The 21,681-nt window shown below is 43.8% G+C and overlaps 1 protein-coding gene across 1 annotated transcript in view; it reads left to right on the top strand.

Moving 5' to 3' along the window:
* The window catches only part of LOC126278668 (uncharacterized), a 55,533-nt gene that overhangs the window by 12,839 nt on the left and 21,013 nt on the right, over window positions 1-21,681 (top strand). Inside the window, exon 2 of the mRNA XM_049978906.1 lies at window positions 13,287-13,493. Coding sequence (XP_049834863.1) covers window positions 13,393-13,493 — 101 coding nt within the window. The 5' untranslated portion in view covers window positions 13,287-13,392. The remainder of the gene's footprint in view (window positions 1-13,286; window positions 13,494-21,681) is intronic.

Genomic DNA, 21,681 nt, shown 5'->3' with positions numbered 1-21,681 from the left:
CATGCACAGATTAATTACAACGAGATAAACTGTCAAGAAATGAGAGTAAACATTTAGAGATGCTTAACCAACCAAAAAAGATAGATGTAACAGTAAGCATAAGGATGAAGAGCATGTACATGATACAAGCTCCGGTAGACAAGCACAATAAAATAACATATTTAAAGGCAAAGAGTTTGGGCAGAGATATCAGTCGAGGTGGAAGTGCAGAGACAAAGACGATGTTGAATGACAGGTGAGGTATGAGTGGCGGCAACTTGAAATTACCGGAGGTTGAGGCCTGGTGGATAATGAGAAGAGAGGATATATTGAAGGGCAAGTTCCCATCTCCGGAGTTCGGATAGGTTGGTGTTGGTGGGAAGTATCCAGATAACCCGGACGGTGTAACACTGTGCCAAGATGTGCTGGCCGTGCAACAAGGTATGTTTAGCCACAGGGTGATCCTCATTATCAACAAACACTGTCTGCCTGTGTCCATTCATGCGAATGGACAGTTTGTTGCTGGTCATTCCCACATAGAAAGCGTCACAGTGTAGGCAAGTCAGTTGGTAAATCACATGGGTGCTTTCACACGTGGCTCTGCCTTTGATCATGTACACCTTCCGGGTTATAGAACTGGAGTAGGTGATGGTGGTGGGAGGGTGCATAGGACAGGTTTTACACCGGGGGTGGTTACAAGGGTAGGAGCCAGAGGGTAGGGAAGGTGGTTTGGGTATTTCATAGGGATGAACCAAGAGGTTACGAAGGTTAGGTGGACGGTGGAAAGACCCTCTTGGTGGAGTGGGGAGGATTTCATGAAGGATGGATCTCATTTCGGGGAAGGATTTTAAGAAGTTGTATCCCTGCTGGAGAGCCACATTCAGAGTCTGATCCAGTCCCGGGAAGTATCCTGTCACAAGTGGGGCACTTATGGGGTTCTTCTGTGAGAGGTTCTGGGTTTGAGGGGATGAGGAAGTGGCTCTGGTTATTTGCTTCTGTACCAGGTCGGGAGGGTAGTTGCGGGATGCGAAAGCTGTTTTCAGGTTGGTGGTGTAATGGTTCAGGGATTCAGGGGATTCAGGACAGGAGCAAATTAGTTTGCCACGAAGGCCTAGGCTGTAGGGAAAGGACCGTTTGATATGGAATGGGTGGCAGCTGTCATAATGGAGGTACTGTTGCTTGTTGGTGGGTTTGATGTGGACGGATGTGTGAAGCTGGCCATTGGACAGATGGAGGTCAACGTCAAGGAAAGATATATATACATATACAAATATACATATAAAACAAAGATGTGACCTACCAAACGAAAGTGCTGGCAGGTCGATAAACACACAAACATATACACAAAATTCAAGCTTTAGCAACCTACGGTTGCTTCTTCAGGAAAGAGGGAAGGAGAGGGAAAGACAAAAGGATGTAGGTTTTAAGGGAGAGGGTAAGGAGTCATTCCAATCCTGGGAGCAGAAAGACTTACCTTAAGAGGAAAAGGACAGATATACGCGCGTGCACATGCCCGTCGGCACATGCCCGTCGGCACATGCCCGTCGGCACATGCCCGTCGGCACATGCCCGTCGGCACATGCCCGTCGGCACATGCCCGTCGGCACATGCCCGTCGGCACATGCCCGTCGGCACATGCCCAGACCATGTTGAAAGACAGATGAGGTATGAGCGGCAGCAACTTGAAATTAGCGGAGGTTGAGGCCTGGCGGATAATGAGAAGAGAGGATATATTGAAGGGCAAGTTCCCATCCCCGGAATTCTGACAGGTTGGTGTTAGTGGGAAGTATCCAGATAACCTGGCTGGTGTAACACTGTGCCAAGATGTGCTGGCTGTGCACCAAGGCATGTTTAGCCACAGGGTGATCCTCATTACCAACAAACACTGTCTGCCTATGTCCATTCATGTGAATGGACAGTTTGTTGCTGGTCATTCCCACATAGAAAGCTCCACGTGTAGGCAGGGCAGTTGGTAAATCATGTGGGTGCTTTCACACGTCGCTCTGCCTTTGATCGTGTACACCTTCCCGGTTACAAGACTGGAGTAGGTGTTGGTGGGAGGGTGCATGGGACAGGTTTTACACCCGCGGTGGTTACAAGGGTAGGAGCCAGAGGGTAGGGTCTACGCGTGCGTGCGTGCGTGCGTGCGTGCGTGCACCTGTCCATTTTTTCCATTAAGATAAGTCTTTCCGCTACTGGTATTGGAATGACTCCTTACCCACATCCTTTCGTCTTTCCCTCTCCTTCCCTCTTTCCTGAAAAAGCAACCGTTGGTTGCTAAAGCTTGAATTTTGTGTGTATGTTTGTGTGTCTATCGACCTGCCAGCGCTTTTGTTTGGTAATTTACATCATCTTTGTTTTTAGATACATTTTTCCCGCGTAGAATGTTTCCATATGTGTGTCTTAAATGACAAATTCATGTGATTCAAATCTCCAAAGTGCATAGTTGAAATGAAAATAAATAAAGATTGCTTACAGTATATGTACAGTTTGACTTTTGAATTAACAAGTCATTACCAGATCAAGAATATCAACACAGTCCCCATATGAATTATTGGAGACACCGAGGTCCATAGAAAAATAGCATAACAAGACACAGCTATACTATAGGAGCAGCCATTATAGTTAAAATCTGTTGGGGGCTGAGAATAACCTGTGAGTCCTGAAAAGGAGCACCAGGCTTTTCAGTATTTGCAGGGGCAATGATATCAATGATTGATTGATTGATCTGATTTTGGAACATTAGCAAATACTGAACTATGTTGGTTCTATGGACAGCTGAAAGCTAAGGAAAACTGCCATTCTAATGTGTGGCTTAGTCATAATGGCATCTTCCTGAGCAAAATAGTCCATTCAGGGACTATTTGGGAGATTGTCATCAGGGACAACTAAAATGGTGCTATACAGACTGGATTGTGGAATGTCCCACCTCTTAGTTGGTCTGGCAGCATAGAGAATTTAAAAAGGAAGTGGATAGATTAAGATTACAGTGGCAGGAAGAAAACTGCTTCTGACAAGGTGAGCACAGGGTTATAAATACAAAATCAACTTGGGGTAAGGCAAGACGTTGCCTAATAATGAATAAGAAAATAGGAATGTGGGTAAGTTACTACGAAAAACATAATGCATTAGCAAAGCCTATGGGATATGAAATTAACAATCACCAAAGCAGTAAAAGTTCCTCTGCCTCCTAGCTTCACAAATTAAGGGATGGAAAGAATGTATGATGAGAACACAAATGATACATGTAGTTAAAGATAAAAAATTTAGTAGGAAAATGGAAGCAAGGTAAAATCATATGATTCAATGGACTGGGAAACAATAGTAGTTCAAGAATAATGAGAGTAGTTAGTATATGTTGAAGAGACTGCAGAAACCAGAAGTTTGATTATGAAATAGTAAGACTGATTTTGGAGCAAAAATTAAAAATGTAGCACAAATACAGATTGACAGTTCACAGATTTTTTTAAGTGACAGATAAAAGTGAACATATACTACGAGGAAAGCATGACATGATGCTGCCTTGTAATACTTATTCATTGTGACTGGTTTCAGTCTTTGACTATCCACATGCCAAGCAAGATTACAATCGCATCATTACATGTCACAAATACCTTCACATACAAAGAATAACTATAACATGATCAAAATGTGTAAAACAATGATGGTTAGTTTAAAGTACTACAGCAATGTTGTTATAGACTGGGTCACATTGCTTCAGTACTGAAAACTTGTGATCATTGTTTTGCACATTTTGTACTATGTTAAAGTTATTCTTTATAGATGAAGACGTGTATGATGTGATTTGATCCTAATCTTGCTAACCATGAAGATGGTCAATGACTGAAACCATTTGTAATACGCAAGTATTAAAAGACTGCACTGTGTCACTTTTTAGCCTTCAAGGAAGGAGTTTATAAATGGCAGATTAAAAATGAAGTTGCAGGAAGGGTAGAAAATTGAGGAGACTGGCTTTGGATAAATTGAAGAAAAAAAACAGATATTGCTAGGTTTCAGAGGGACCATTAGGCAATGTTATCACTGAAACAAGGAAATGGAATACAGAAAAATAACAGAATATGATGGATAGCTTTGAGGGATGAAATAATGAAGGCAGCAAGAGATAAAATAGATAAAAAGAAAAGAGCCAGTAAAAATTATTCAATAATAACTGAGATATGGAATATAAATCACAGAAGGCAAAATATAAAAACACAGCAAATATGTTGTCGAAATAAGATCAACAGAAAGTGTGAAGTGGTGGTGCAGAATAATTAGAAGTGAGCAGCAAAGCTGTAGAAATGTGTACAACTAGGAAAGATTGATTGCCACCTACAGGTAAATTTGAGACATTGTAGTTATGCAGCCACTTCTCTTTCCTCCGAAGAGCTGTGCCGTCAATCCAATGATGGGAAGATAAGGCTGGAAGTGGGAATGAACACACAGACTAGCTATACAAAAGAAGTGAACTTCGAGGTGGAGAAAAGAGGAAGTAATTGTAATGGAAAATAAGATACTGAGAGAAGAATCTTACAGATGATGCAGACCTAAGTTGAACAAAGTCCCACAGGGCAAACAATATTTACTTAGAATTATGAGGATCCTTGGAACAGCCAGCCATGACAGAACTACTCCACATAGTGCACAAGATACGAGAGAAGCAAAATTCCCAGAAGCTGCATTCACACAAGCCATGCCACACTAAACCAAAGAAAAGATGTTTGGCACAGCACAGTGCATGTAGTATGGATGCCAAACCATGCACACTGTGCCATAATGAAAAAGTTCTGTAGTATGTTGGGACATTGAAGGAAATGGTTCATTTGTCCACACACTATTTGGACAGCACTCCTCATTTTTCATTCTTATTGCTGTTGCCACACCAGAACATTGCTGCACGCCTATGAACATGCTGCTCTATTCAGCACAGTTCTGCCCTGGTATATATACACTAGAACAGTGCTGTGCACAGATGAATACTCTGCTCTATTCTGCACAGTTCCATCATCACACTCTGTAAGATGCCTGAAAGCATGGTTGCTCAAATATTATGCTCGGTTCTTGAATCTCGGGCCCTTTTGTCCCCCTATCAATGTGGCTTCTGGGTGGGATGATGCACAGCTGATGCTCTGCTTAGGTTGAAAACAGCAATCTGACAGGCTTCTTCTAAATGCCAATATCTGTGCACTTTTTCTTGACCTGCATAAAGTATTGGACACCATTTGGTGAAATCACATTTTACTCAATGACTGGTGCCTTTGAAGTCCCTTACCAATTACCACCTGTGAGTTTTTATCCCACAAGTTACTCTGGGCGACTTGGCACTTCACTCAGCTCCCCCCGTGTCTAACAGAAAGGTATCCCACAGGGCTCTGAAGTTAGTGTAAATCTTTTTCCTCATTGCCATTAACATGTCAGTACCCTCTGTTGGGCAGCTGGTAACCCTGAGTTGTATGTAGACAATTTTTGCATATGGTACAGCTCCCACTCAGTAGCCTCTGCTGAATACCAGCTCCAAGGTGTCATACGGGGGTCTCTGCATGAGCTCTTTTCCACTCTTTCTATTCCTTTCCTACAAAACACAAGTCATGCATTTATGCCATCGTACCACAGTCCATATTGGCACAGAACTCTACCTAGGTACCCAGCTCTTCGACATTGTAGTACAGTCCAGTTCTTGGGCCAGCTGGCTGTCCCATATTCATCACCTGAAGACTAGTTGCATGAGGAAGCTTAAAGCTCTGCTTTCTTGCCCTCACATCTTCGGGTGCAGACCATTCTACTCTTACCCATATTTCCCAGGATCTGATTTCATCCCACCTGGACTAGGATTGCCATTTTCATGGCTCAGTGGCTTGGTGGTTCCTTCAGCTTTAAAACAGTTAGATCCAGCACACAATCATCGCATGCGTACGGCCACCAGTGCCTTTTGAACTAGTCCTGTAGACAGTGTCCTTGCGGAAGTGTGGATCTTACCTTCTCAGATTCGATGCAAATTTCCTGATTCTTTGTATCCCATTCTCTACACGGGGTGTCATCATCCTGAACCTGCCCTCAGGTGGGATTACCAGTTGGAATGCACTCCTCTCCCTCTGCCAAGATCTCCACCTGCCCTCCTCGCACACTTCTAGTGTTACCTTGTACACTCCCTTGTCGATGGTACCCAGGTACAGATTAGAACTGATCTCTTTGAGGGTCCTAAGGCCTATCACCCCCATGACATTTTGGCATCTGATACATCCACTTCTTAAATAGTTCCAGGGTGTACCATCTTTTAGACTGACAGCTCTAAGACTGTGGATCAGATGGGATATATATTTACATCTCCTGTCTGTATGGAACCCCACTCCTGCCAGGAACATGTACTATGTTTATGGTAGGGCTGACAGCCACTGGTAGGGCAATTCATTTTATTATACTGGCCTCCCTTGACCATGTTTTAACATGTACTGACTTGGTGAGCAGGCTTGAAGCTATTGACTGATGGCTGTTCTTGCCACCTATTGATCTGCTATTCCTCCTTACTGACCATCATGCTTCCTGCCCAGTTGTATTTCTCTGGGTCCCTTGTCATGTAGGTGTTGTGATAGTGCCACGACATTTAACAGTGCCGCCACGACAGTACGCACAAACGGCGATAGAGGCGCTCCGCAAATCAGACGAGCGCGGGAGCGCCACCTAGCTACGAACGGCACCGGCCGCATGTCACGGCACAGCAGTCGAATACGAGAGACTGAGTTGTAATCATGTGATCAGTTATTGTTTCTAAGAGAGAGTGTGAAAATCCACGCAATTATTGTGATTAAAGGTTATAACACTTTTTGGCGACGAGGTCGGGATATTTTCACCGCGTTGTGGATTTGCGTGTTCGTGACGGGGCAGACATGGAACAGCTTATGCAAGCGCTCATTGAACAACAAACACAGCTGACGGCAGCGATTCAGGCGTTGTCGACGTCGCTTACTCATCGTCTGTCTTCCTCTTCTCCGCCTCCATTCCCTCCTTACGACGAGGCCTCTGAAGACTGGGAGAATTATGAGAAGCGTTTGCGGCAACACTTCTTGGCTTTCGGCGTTGTCGACGCTCCTATGTGTAAGTCGTTATTTCTATCTTGGATTTCTCCTCGGGTCTATCAGCTGCTATCTCAGTTAGCCCCTCTGCGGGAACCAGCCTCCCTGTCCTTCCAAGAAATGTGTGACTTATTGTCTGCCTATTATCGAACAAACACCCACGTCGTTGCCGCCCGCGTGGCGTTCTACCGGTGTCGTAAACAGCCCCATCAATCTTACCGGGCTTGGGCGGCGGAACTACATGGCCTGAGTAGGAAATGTCAGTTTGTCACGGACACTCATCACGAGTCTTATGCGGATTCAATGGTTAGGGATGCTATTCTACGGCTTGCTCCTGATAAAGAAGTTCGGCAACGTGCCCTACAACTGCCAAACCCGTCGTTGTCGGAAGTTCTAAGCATCGCTCAATCCTTTGAAGTGTCTCACGCTGCTGGCGCGCAAATAGACGCGTGGTGTGATGTAGGCGCTGTACAGTCAACTCTCGACAAGGACAATTTGCCTGTTGCACAGGAGAACGAAGATGTGGCGGCGGTTCACTCGCGTAAACAACGTCGCGTTGGGCCGCAACGCTCGCAGCGGAACCAGCAACCACAGAAGCCGGTTCGTTCCGCGCTTCCTTCTTGCCCCCGTTGTTTCGTACAGCACGACAGGGCAGCGTGTCCAAAACGTTGGGCCACGTGTAATTCATGTAGGAAAAAAGGCCACATTGCTTCTGTGTGTCATTCCCATAAAGCTCCTGTCGACGAGGACGAGGCGTCGGACATGGATGTTCACTGTGTGCTTTCTCAAACAAATAAGTTGTTTGTTACTGTTCGTGTTCTGAATAAAGACATCCGCATGCAAGTGGACACTGGCTCTGCAGTAACTCTCATTAATTCCCGCACGTATTTGGCGTTGGGCTCCCCTCCTTTGTCTCCAGTTACGCGCAATCTGAGGACTTATAATCAGCAGAAAATTCCTATCATGGGCCAGTTTGATGCTTCCACTGCCTACAAGTCTGTTGTTCGGCCCCTCACGTTTTATGTGGTGGATCATGCGGGCACTGAAAACCTGTTCGGTTATGATGCTTTCCAGTTGTTTGGATTCTCCATTGATGATGATGTGCACCTCATATCTGAGGACATTCCGTATCAACAGCTTGATGGATTGTGTTGTGAATTTTCGTCCGTGTTCTCTGCTGGTCTGGGTTGTGCCAAGGATTTTGCAGCCCACATTACTCTTAAACCTACGGCTCGCCCTAAGTTTTTCCGGGCACGCCCTATTCCAGTGGCGTTGCGTGCACCTGTCAAGGCTGAGCTAGACAGGTTAACAGCTTCAGGGATTCTCCTTCCGGTTACCTCCAGCGAATGGGCATCGCCGATCGTGGTGGTTTCTAAACCAAACGGGAGTCTGCGATTGTGTGGTGACTTTAAAGCCACTGTCAACGCTCAGAGCGTCATTGACACTTATCCTCTTCCTCGTCCTGAGGAGTTGTTTACCAAGCTCGCTGGGGGCCAGTTCTTTTCCAAACTTGACTTATCGGAGGCGTACCATCAGTTGCCGTTGGACGCTCCTTCCAAGGAATTTCTCGTTATCAACACTCCTTGTGGGTTGTATCAGTACCAGCGATTACCATTTGGCGTCGCTAGCGCACCGGCCATTTTTCAGCGGTTTTTGGAACAGCTCACGGCTTCCGTTCCCGGCTGCATAAACTATCTGGATGACATTGTTGTCACGGGAGCCTCCACTGCAGAGCACCTTCGTAATTTACGTTCACTGTTTCGGGTTTTGCATTCGGCTGGGTTGAGGTGCAATCTGGACAAGTCACAGTTCTTCCAACCCTCCATTGAGTATCTTGGTTTCCAGTTGTCCCGTGAGGGCATACGCCCTCTCCGTGAGCACGTTGCGGCCATTAACGCTCTACCCCGGCCGTCTACGGTCAAAGAACTTCAGGCGTTTCTAGGCAAGATTGCTTATTATCACAAATTCATTCCATCCGCAGCAGCGGTAGCTTATCCTCTGCACCAGCTGTTACGCAAAAACGTCCCCTTCTGTTGGTCCGACGGGTGTGAGCAGGCTTTTGTCCGCCTGAAGGCTCATTTGCAGTCGGCGCCTTGTCTTGCCACATTCCGTCCGGGTCAGCACTTGGTTCTGGCGACTGACGCGTCACAGTATGGCCTAGGGGCTGTTCTCGCCCATCGGTATGAGGATGGGTCGGAACGACCCATTGCCTATGCTTCCAAGACCCTCAACGAGGCGCAACGGCGTTACTCTCAAATCGAAAAGGAGGCGCTCGCTATCATTTATGCTCTAAAAAAGTTCAGCGTTTTTTTGTATGGTTCTAAGTTTCACATCATCACCGACCACAAACCGCTGGTCTCTCTGTTCAGCCCCTCGGCGTCACTTCCGGATAAGGCAGCTCACCGCCTGCAACGTTGGGCCTTATACTTGTCTCGTTTTCATTATGAGATTCACTATCGCCCCACGGCCCAGCACGCAAACGCGGATGCATTGTCGCGATTGCCGATGGGCCCCGACCCTGTTTTCGATCGCGATGAACTCCTCTGTTTCCACATTGATGAGGAAGAACGTCGTGCAGTCGAGGGCTTTCCACTTACAGGTTCGCAGGTCGCGTCAGCTACTGCGCGGGACCCGGTCCTGCGTCGGGTGATCGGTTTTGTTCAACGAGGTTGGCCAGACAGGACCGGGGGCCGGGCATCGGATCCCCTTCGCAACTACCATGCCTTGCGCCTTCGTCTGTCTGTTCGTGATGGTGTTGTTCTTCTGGCCACGGATGGCGCATCTCCACGGGTCGTGGTGCCAGCCTCTCTTCGCAAAGATGTTCTCAAACTGTTGCACGGAGGCCATTGGGGTATTTCTCGGACTAAGTCCCTGGCCCGCAGGCACTTGATTCGGACATCGCCCATATGGTTGCTGCATGTGGCCAGTGTGCTCAACAACTGGCGGCACCTCGTACAATGCCCTCTCCGTGGCCTGATCCAGCTCAGCCATGGGAACGGGTGCACGCCGACTTTGCTGGCCCCTTCCTCGGTACTTATTGGCTACTGTTGATTGACGCCTTCTCGAAGTTTCCATTTGTTGTTAGATGTCCGTCGCCCACCACTGCGGCGACGACGCTGGCTTTGTCCAAAATCTTTGCGCTAGAAGGTCTTCCATCCACGATCGTCACGGACAATGGCCCTCAGTTCTCTTCGCAGGCCTTCCGTGATTTTTGTACTGGACAAGGGATTCATCATGTTACCGCACCTCCCTTCCATCCGCAATCGAATGGGGAGGTCGAGCGCCTTGTCCGCACTTTCAAATGCCAGATGAAAAAATTCCTTAGTGATTTTTCCACAGATGACGCCCTGCTGCAATTTCTGAGTTCTTATCGCTTCACGCCTCTGGGTGATCGCAGCCCTGCTGAACTCTTGCATGGCCGCCAACCGCGCACTCTACTGCACCTGCTTCACCCTGTCAGGCCTTGTACTGTGTCCCCTAGTGCGGGAAAATACTCGGTGGGCGCCGACGTGTGGGCACGGGGGTATGGATCTCGCCCTAAATGGATTCCAGGGGTGGTCAAGGCTCTTCGCGGCCGCCGGCTTTGTGAAATCCGTACGGGCGACGGCACGGTTGTTCGCCATTACGACCAGATGCGCCCACGAGTGGTGGCCACGCCTGTGCCACCGCCCCATCCTTCGCCTCCACCAGCCCGAGACGCCAGTCCTGTCGCTGCTGCCGATCTACCGTCCGTGTTGATGCAGCCGCCGTCGCTGCCGCTTCCAAGTACTCCGGAACCGGCCCCAGTCGCGACGCCGCCTTCTCCGGGACCCATCTCGCTGGAGCACACTCCCAGGTCAATGACACCTATGGATGCTGCTCCGGAGTTTTCACCCATCATCTCATCCAGGAGGCACGTTCCTCGCACGAGCTTCCGTCCTGGACATTTTCGACCATACTCGCGTGTCTCTGCGCGGGATCTCCTCGGGGCCTCACAAGAGGCCATGGATGTCTCTGCGCTGTCCATGTCTCCAAGGAAGTGAGTGTTTATTTTTTTCAAGGGGGGAAAAGTGTTGTGATAGTGCCACGACATTTAACAGTGCCGCCACGACAGTACGCACAAACGGCGATAGAGGCGCTCCGCAAATCAGACGAGCGCGGGAGCGCCACCTAGCTACGAACGGCACCGGCCGCATGTCACGGCACAGCAGTCGAATACGAGAGACTGAGTTGTAATCATGTGATCAGTTATTGTTTCTAAGAGAGAGTGTGAAAATCCACGCAATTATTGTGATTAAAGGTTATAACAGTAGGTATCCTGGGGAGTACTGACCATTTGGTTAGAAGAGCATTTACTCACTGCCTGTTCACTTTGCTGACACACATGAGCATATTTGCAGTTGCACAAGAGACCTCTGCTCACTTGAAATGGAACGTTGTCTTGTGGGCTAGTGCTCCAGCCAATAAACTCTACTCAAGGAGACTGCTGCACCATGGTGCTCTTCCTTCTGCTTCTGGCAGGAGGAATCCAGTTGTATATTGTCTCCATACATTGGCCATACCAGGCTAAGCCATAGTTCCTTTCATGCGATGAGTCATCCCCACATTTTGGTTGTGGAACACTACAGACAGTAGGTCATCAATGGTAGAATGCCCTCTCCTTTTGGTCCTTCACCCAAATACTTACCTCCCCATAACACACAACACAGCACTACTATCCTTCTTTGTATGTGTTAAATATCCCAGTTAATACATTTGATATAGATACCACATATGTCAGTGGGATTTTGGGATGGGTCACACATTAACTGTTCAAACAAACTGATTTGTAAGCTGGCTGAATCTTTCCAGTGTCACACCAATTGACTAACATCTGCCACCTCGTTTATCAGTGACAGTGTCTGTGGTCATGGCTTTTCGTGGTCCTACAAACTGTTACTCTAGTCTTTAACCTAGGATTATGTTCCATAGTTGTTAAAACTGTGCACATTGTCTATATTCGAAACATGCATGTGGAGAGTTCCCATAAATTTGATGCCATTAATAAACTGTAAGTATGTTGTCAGTCTGCAGGGTGTTCATGACATTATCAGAAGCATATCTTCTCTCTAAATATCAGACATCCTACACATTAAATTGGTTTGGTAATTACTCAAAAAGTAATTAAACCACATTCAGGACCCACAATTTCAAGACAATGTGCTCATTTCTTGAAAATGTTGCCTATAGTTACTCACTCCCTTCATGTCCACATGCCGGTACTAGTCGATAGATATAAACATGTAGTAGTTGAATAATGTAGTAAAAACAGCACATTATTTTTCTTTCAGTGACACAAGTATTCTGATGCAAAAGTGATTTTGGGCACAATATGTAAAAACAACATAGTAAACAATACTGGAAGTTGTACGAATCTTTTCACGAATGATCCTGATGTATGGAGAGAAGTAGCAATGATAGAGAATTGTAGCGAAATGCAGGAAGACATGCAGAGGATACATACTTCATTCAGGGAGTGGTGGTTGACCCTCAACAGAAACAAATGTAGCATGTTGTGCATACATACACAGAAAGACAATTTATTGTATGATTACATGACTACAGAGCAATAGCTTACAAAACCCTTATTCAATCAGTACATGAATATTGCTTGTCAATATGAGTCTGTACCAGATAGGATTCATAGAAGAAATAGAGAAGATCCAAAAAAGACCTGTTTCATTTAGTAAGGGTGAAAGTGTGCATCAGAGATTGTCAAGCAACTCCAGAGGCAGGTGCCAAAAGAGAAGCATTCATCATCATGTGTAGTTTACTTTTGAAGTTAAGGAAACAGTCAACAAATATATTGCTTCTTTCTATGTACATCTTAACAAAAGATTCTGAAGACAAAATCAGAGAAATTAAGGCCCACAGGGAGACCTACTAACAGTTGTTCGTCCCATGAGCCATACATGACAGGCACAGGAAAGGAGAGAGTGACAGTGGTACATAGTGCTCCACACATTGAAAAATGACTTTCAGAGTGTAGGTGTAGATGTAGAAATCATCCCTACATAAGGTTTCCACATCTGATATTCTGTAACAGTAATAGTCACTGAGAAGGCATACTGTCACTCAGGGCACTCCAGCAATGTGTAGTGTACCTGCTATACACCTCTCTTTGTACCAAATTTTTAAAGGTAAAGGTATTTCTATCCAGCTCTCTTTCAATGTTTTCTTTCCTGCTTTTGTAATGTACTGGATTGTGTTTATCTACAGTGAAACTGAAGATCTACCAGCCAGGTTCAGTTCTGAGACATCTGCAGATGAAGCAAAAAACTTCCCATCCGGATCACAGCAGTATCCAACATCTCATCCAGAGGTAATGGAACAGGATCAAATGGGTGCGTCATTGCAGTTGCCAGTTGGGCCAACTGCAGAGGACACATCAGCATTTCGTGAGAGATCTCAATCTTATGGAAGTCTGTAAGTAAAAACTGACTTCAAATGTCTCAAACTATTGCTGAGTAGTGTAAGTGAGAAGCCTATGGAAAAAACCAGATTAGAATATCAACATAGGCATAAGAGGAAAGGAGCAGAGAAAGGGAAAGAAATGGTGGCAGTGTGGGATACAATGAGGGTGAGGAGACATGAACTGGGAGAAGGTATGATAGAAGGGATGGAAATTGTTGGGTGGAGGGTGTGGGGACAGTAAGTTACTGTAGGTTGAGGCTGGGATGATTTTGGGAGTGGAGAACTACCATCTACCCAGTTCAAAAAGCTTGTGGTGGAGGCGATGTTCTGTATGGCCTTAGTTGTGAAGCAGCCATTGAAGTCAAGCGTGTTATGTTCAGCTACATATTGCACAACGAGATGGTCCACTTTGCCCTTGGCCACAGTTTGGCTGTGGCCATTCATCCTGGCAAATAACTGGTTGGTAGTCACAAAAATTTAAAAAGTCATGCAATGATTGAAAGCAAACATGTCATAACAGTTCTGTTTGCAAAGGTGCCTCAATCTTTGATAGGTGTTGGATATGTGTGTAACAGGACTGGAATGAGGTGTTCTGGGTGGGTTGACTGTGCAAGTCTTGCCCAGGGATACGATTCCAGTGCCAAGGGATTGGGATTGGGAGTTCCATTACAATGGACTACAATGTTTGGAGGTTGGGTGGGTGGCGAAACACCACTTTAGGATGGGTGGGAATGATACAGGGTAGGATGGCTCGTATTTGAGGGCATGATGATCACAACCTTGATGAAGTATGTGGTTCAGCTGTTCCAGTCCGGGAATCCTTGACGAAGGATGTGGTTTAGCTGTTCCAATCCACTCCTAAAGTGGTTTCCCTCAACTATTCAAGCTCAACATCATTCTATTCCATCTTTAAGAGTCTGCTAATCCCAACCCCTCGCTACAAGGATCGTATCCTTGTGCAAAAACCAGATGCAAGCCCTGCACAATACACCCACCCAGCTCTTCCTATTAGTCCTGTTTCAGAATTATACCACTGCATCAGTGGGTAATGTACCTGTGAAAGTGGTCATGTCATATATTCCAGCTCTGCTGCAATAATTGCTTAGCCTTTTATATTAGTGTGACTGCCAAGTGGCTATCCACTGGGATGAATGGCCACCACTATACTGTGGCAGAGGACAAACTTGACCATCCTGTTCCACAATATGAGGTTGAACGTAACACACTTGATTTCAATGGCTGCTTCAAAACCTTGGCCATTAAGGTCCTCCCTTCGATCACCAGCTTTGCTGAACTGTGCAGTTTGTAGTTCTCAGACTCTGACATCATCCCAGCTTCAACCTACTGTCCCCAAGCCCTCCACCCAAGGTTCTGCCCCCTCTGTCGTATCACTTCCTCCCAATTCATGTCCCCTCAGCACCACTGTGTCCCACTATCTGCCAATGCACCCACAGGTCTTTCCCCCTTCTCTGCTCCACTCCTTTCCAACTCACTGTTTGCACCATCCCTCCCCACAGCCTCCTGACACTGTTTGTGGCAGTGTTGTCCTGCCACCTAGTCCCTACCACCTGGCTGCAAATCAGCATGTCATCTTTACAGTGAGTAGCAATCTATCCTTTTCATAATATTGTTGAAACCTACATAAGGTTTGATTTGATCTCCTACAAGGGTTCAAGTAGCAAAATTTCTTGTATTTGGCCAATAAGAGACAGAATAGTCAAGAGATCAGAAATGTCTCTAATGACGTCATTGTTGATGGGACGTTAAACACTAACCACCACCACCACAAGATCAGAAATGAGCCCTGTATACTCACTTTAAACTCCCCAGTAAGTCCTGTGACCACCTCTGCAAACTCACTCTCTGCTTTTCACAGTAGATTTGACTCGTGAGTCTGTCACAGGCCAATCATCACCTGAATCTGTTGACAGGTACAGGTGGACTTGATTCACTCAGGAAGGAGAGTGAATACACCAGATAGTGAGTATAACTGCAGACTCACAGCATTCCCACTAGTTACACAATAATTTTGAAATAAATTTCCACTGTTAAACTGGAAAGTAATGTTAATTTATTTCACAATCATTTTTTCATCTGTATAGCCATTCTCTAGTGCAAGCTGAAATGTCGCAAGATGTTTGACCTACCTAAATGACAGAAGTGATTTGAATACCAGTATAACAATGATTGCTCAACTCTGATTATTATCCTTTTGATACATACATTTATTTAGGTAAAACTTCTGAAGACTGCTGTAGATTTATTTTAATATTTAATACGTATTCAGAGAATGCCTAACAATTATATTGACATGTTTATAGGTATTACTGATCTGTAAAGACAGTAACAGAACGCATGACATGAGGGTGAACTGTAATTTCTAAATGGTGATTAATTATTAAAATAAATTACAGAAATAAATGATAAGCAACACAACTCACAGCTAGCCCAAAAAGACAAGTTGGCATCACAAAATAAATACATAAATAACACACTCTTTTGTGGCGCAAGTATAATAGTGATGTTGCTCTGTGCCCAGTTTTCATTTGATGCACCACATATATTTTCCCATAGTGGAGGTGAAATAAACAAGAATAAAACCATTTTGTTTACATTTGACAACATTTGTATGTTTCTGTGTGAAGCATGGACTATAGTGTAAACATACTGAAGATATCACTCCACCTCTAATGGAACACTTTTGCAATTGCATATTTCCCATCAATTAATTTTTTATTTACATCCTCCACAGTCCCATAAGACAGCTTCCTTAAATGCCATTGGATCCTGACAATTGGTCATTTCCTCCAGTTGGTTCCACTTCACAGCAGCAAGATCGTGTACTCATCTCCTGCACTAACAGTAAGTGGGAACAAGCCAATGAGTATGAGGCGACTGCAGCACTGTAGTTCTCAGACTCCTCTTACTCGCAAAACTACAGCAGGAATGTGCAAACACATTTGCATTGATGTAGCAGCAGTGCCTTGATGTTTTAAGTAAGCAGTCCTAACATCACTCATACTTGCTCCATTTGTGATCTCTAGAACTGCACGGACATGCAGTTTTAATTTATTGGATATCCAGGTCTTCATATGCAATCGTCAAACTGCTGCATAGTGTGTGGTAGAGACTACCTTGCACAAAAGTTAGTTTGTTTGCCACGTTCAACTGGAATATGTTGAAATGCATCTTCATCTTGGCCTTTACATCCTTACCATTTCAGTATTATGGGAGATACGCACGCACACAACAAAATAAAATGTTGCTTCCAGAATGAGATTTTCACTCTGTAGCAGAGGGTGCACTGATATGAAACTTCCTGGCAGATCAAAACTGTGTGCTGGACCGAGACTTTAACTCAGGACCTTTGCCTTTCATGGACAAGTGCTCTACCAACTGAGCCACCCAAGCACAGCTCACGCCCTGTCCTCACAGCTTTACTTCTGCCAGTACCTCATCTCCTACCTTCCAAACTTAACAGAAGCTCTCCTGCGAACCTTGCAGAACTAGCACACCTGAAAGAAAGGATATTGCAGAGACATGGCCTAGCCACAGCCTGGGGATGTTTCCAGAATGAGATTTTCAACTGTGCAGCGGAGTGGTAGAGCACTTGCCTGTGAAAGGCAAAGGTCTCGAGTTCGAGTCTTGGTCTGGCACACAGTTTTTATCTGCCAGGAAATTAAAATGTTGCTGTTTATTTTTCATGACTAAATCTATATAAGGCACATGCTGGTAACCTGAGCACATGTGATTGTTAAATTAAGCACTCATAAGGTCATTACTGAATCACTAACAAGTAAATCACACTGCAACATCAAAATATAGTCTCCTAAAAGGATCTCTGTGCCTCAGAGTTCAATCAGTTCAAAACTAGTAACTGATAAAAATTCCAATAACAAGAGCTAAATGAAAACAGCATAGCAATAGCTGAAAAAGGAAGTTAGATTCATCCTGAAAAACTCTGTTTAGAAACTGGTACAAAAACTATTTAAATTTGCCACAGGTCTCAACAGGCAATCTCACCATGTTCAGACAGGTGTAATGAAACAACAAGGTTACACAGCTCCAAAGCAAAAAATAAATTCTGAAACATATCATATCAATTTGAAACATTTACATGTAATTTAAGAAAAGTTACCACGGCTGCGCCTTTTTCACTAATCAACTCTGGCCCAGTTGCACACATTTCGACATATTATAAGCCAATACTTTTAAGGGGACCCGGAACATCCTATACCTCCAATGTTAAATGTAAGGAACATTTACTTATGAACTATTAACACCAGAATGATGAAACTTTTACAGTATAATATTACATATATTTAATACCATGTACCATATGGATTTTAATTTATTGCTGTCTTTTGGGAAAATATTAATTATTTTGTTACTGAAAATAGTTGTCACATTTTTTGGCATAGTATCTTTGAAATAAAATCTGTTATCAATTACGTATCACAAAAAGCCTAGGATATGAGGTGTATATTGGCACTGTTTACATTCCTTGAAACTTTAAAGTCCTTCTCTCTAATAGTTTAGTAGAAAATGTTCCTTATATGGCAAAAAAATGAACTTGTGGAAAAAGTGTTTCAAAGTTTCACTAACATTTTAGTGGAGTCCAGCATCATAAGAGGGGTTTTCACTGTCATTAGACAACTCCCCATCTAGCCTTCTTTTCACACCTTTCATTCCTTGTCTGGCTTGCCTCTCACTCTCCTTTTCTTCCCTTTCAGCATCCCATTTCCTCTCATTGTCTATCGACATCATTGCACTCGCCATGTACTTTCCGGGCATCACATCCAACTTCTGCAGCACATTTCACTTTATAATGTTACCTTTGTTGTACATAGCAATGACATCATATACTCCAAAATGAAGAGTATGAGTTTCCACAAACACATTTTTTGGGATTCTGGTCCAAATTACATTATTCACACTCTCATTTTGATTTTGTGTACGTCCATGGAGACATTCCTTCAAAAGTTCAGTTGCAGAAAGATCTCTGAAAATTAGTTTTGTAGCCTTCATGACAGTTTCTGGTAGACTGTGATGATGCTTGTATACACGTTCAGATCCCTGATATTTGTTGTGCTTGCATCAGGAACTGGGTCCCTGTGGGCATAGTCCATGTAGTTGTTCCTTGTCAGTCGATAAGGTGTGGTAGTAAAGTGCCATTACAGCCTTTTCCATTGCTTCAACACTGTGAGTATTTTATCTTATTACCAGTCCATAGTCTCTCTGCAATCTGTTGATTACCTCATCGGTCAATGTTTTAGCTCCACGCAAAAGTTTTCTATCACTAAGTACTTTGCCTTTCATTGTGGTCTTCAGTCGATGCAGCCTTGTTCCCATACGTTTCTGAATGTGACCTATACACTCCTGTTTAGTAATGGTAAAATAGTTTCCATAAGGTTTCAGCTCAGACACAGCAGCAAAAGACTTCGAATCACCATCACCCAGGAACTGTAGGTATCTGACCTTGTACCACAGAAGAGAGCGACTGTCTTTCACACCAGAAACTTACATGGCCCCACTAGACCCACTGTAATTCCTTTGACAGATTTCTGCATGCTCATCCTTCACTCTCTTAGGACACCTACAGTGCTTGGATTTAATTACAACATCTATAACTTTTGTAGTATCAGCACTTGTTGCCGTTATTACCCCATTATGTGAAGTGTGCCTGCATTTCTGCTATGTACGGTGGTGGTGGTGGTGGTGGTGGTGGTGGTGGTGGTGGTGGTGGTGGTGGTGGTGGTGGTGGAAGATTTATTACACCACAAAATATTTGACCAGCAGAGTATCCTTTATCAACTGACCTTGGAGCATAAACACATTTAATATTTACACAATAGTACTTGCTTTTCTCACTATCAGTTTCACCTTGGCCTATTTCAACATATTCTGAGTTCCAAAATGAAACACTGTAATGACAACTAGTACAATAAGTCCTGTGTGTCACTTGATATTTATTGACATACTCAATTTGCAACATTCCTTACACAGTACTGAACTCTCATTCACCTTTGAGAGCAATGAAATGTTAATTATTTCGTTCACATTATCCTCACCACACTTTTCCAATAAACTGCAGTATTTTTTCAGTTGATCCATGCAACTTCTTGCTTTTGCTAGAGACAGGAGTAGATTTCACTTCATGAATAACCTCACTATTTTCAGAATCATTTCCCGAGGTCGGAGAAATTGTCACATTTCCAATAGTGTACCTCGGAGGAGGCTTCTTCCTCTTGTAAACTCTGTTACTAAATTGAGGCATATTTGATAAGTTGCAGTTACGCAATAGAAATACAACACAAATCGTGCAGTAACCGCCAAATGCTCAATGTAAACAACAGTATCCAATGACTGTGTATTGTAGACAAAACAATTGCCTATCAAATCGTGTTGCCAACATAATATAAAGTCTTTGGAAAGACTGGAAGTTTTGAAAAACGATGTTTTCAATGAAAATGTATCCATGGAAATTCAATGACGCGAAATGCTGTCTACAGCACATTATTGAAAATATTTTCAATACTTGGAGTTGAGCTACAGGTAAGATTAATCTGTCATTTTAAAGAGGAAGATCTGTAGTATTTTATTTCAATAAACTGAAAACCCAAAATTTCATCATTTTTAGGTTCTGGGTTCCCTTAGCTGCTACTGGGGAATTAACTCCTCTGTAATTGATTAAATTCAATCACAAGACAACATAATAAACTTAACTACAGTCAATCAGCTCACCTACTTTGAAACAAAGTGAAGTTTGTGGCAATATTTCACCCAGGGGTATAATATATACGGATTTGTGGTTATCACGGAAGACTAGTTGAGAGGTAACTCACTTCAATCTAAAATATACATTTATTGATCACTTGTACCTATAACAATTATGACAGTTCCACATCTTATGCACCAAAAGTTCACACAAGACATATTAGTCAAAAGAAGAAAGGTGTTAAAGATAGGACACTCTGTGCCGGAGACACCACAGATTAATTTAAATCACAAGAGCACACCAGTTACTTACTGCACTCCCTTTCAAATCTTAAAGGAACACACAAATTTAACATACTGTACCACAATAGTTACCACCTGGTTTCAGAACATCAAACACAGAACCAATTTTTGTAAACACACAAATGATGGGCATCTGATCTTACATGAGTACCATATTCACCCACACAAGTAGTATGCTCACTGGCTTTGTACAACTAAGTCCCACTTACAAGGGAATGATACCATAAGACATGTTGAAACGTACCCTGAAATTTTTTACACTGGAAGAAAACAAAAGAAATGTGCACGCGACTTCGGCAGCACATTTGTAAACAGGAAACACAACAGCACTAGATAGAAATTTGTAAAGGACTTTTCAGGTTGCTGTTCACTGATAGTTTCTCTGATTCAAACGTGTGACCGTAGCGGTCATGTGGTTCCAGACTGTAGCACCTAGAACCGCTCGGCCACTCTGGCCAGCTTAGTCCATGCACATTGACAGTTGACAACATGGAAAGGCAGCAGGTTTTTCAATTTGATGATCGCTATATGATTGATAGCCATATATAAATTCATTTCTTCTTTTTTCTGCACTTCAATTGCTGGTCTGCAATATTTCCATATGATGGATCTATGTTCTAATTCTGCCACAAAAATAGTTCAAGGTGTACCTGTTCAGAGATCACTGTGGTATTCATTATCATATACCATAACAGAAGGTAACGGTTAGCTCCCATCTGCTGAATTACATCTAACAAGGGAATGGTCCATTGAGACATGTCGAAACCTACCTTGACATTTTTTACATGGGAAAAAGACAACGAAAGAAATGTACTGCCAAAATTTTCACTGTTAAGAGGCACCACAAGCATTTAGTAAAAATGTTGAAGTTACAGATTTATGCTGCACAAAGAACAGTTTATAACTGCAGTTTGTACAGCCCTGCCTGCCTAGAGTGCAACTCGCAAATCACTCGTGCAGCCCCTAAAGACTGGTTTACAATGGAATGAATGGAAGTGAACATGTGCGAATGAGCATTTGCAGAAAATATACTACCGTTCACTTGTATATGGGTAGAATCATTTATACTACAGGAAATGGAACAGAACACGAGGTAGCGAACATTGACTATGAACACTTTGTTTTTAGTTTTTTGGAGGTAATATACAACACACAGGATAAAAATCTATCTTGTTAGAGC

Source organism: Schistocerca gregaria, chromosome 6, assembly GCF_023897955.1.
Source record: "Schistocerca gregaria isolate iqSchGreg1 chromosome 6, iqSchGreg1.2, whole genome shotgun sequence".
Classification (NCBI taxonomy): Eukaryota; Metazoa; Arthropoda; class Insecta; order Orthoptera; family Acrididae; genus Schistocerca; species Schistocerca gregaria.
This window is presented reverse-complemented; position numbering and strand designations above follow the sequence as displayed.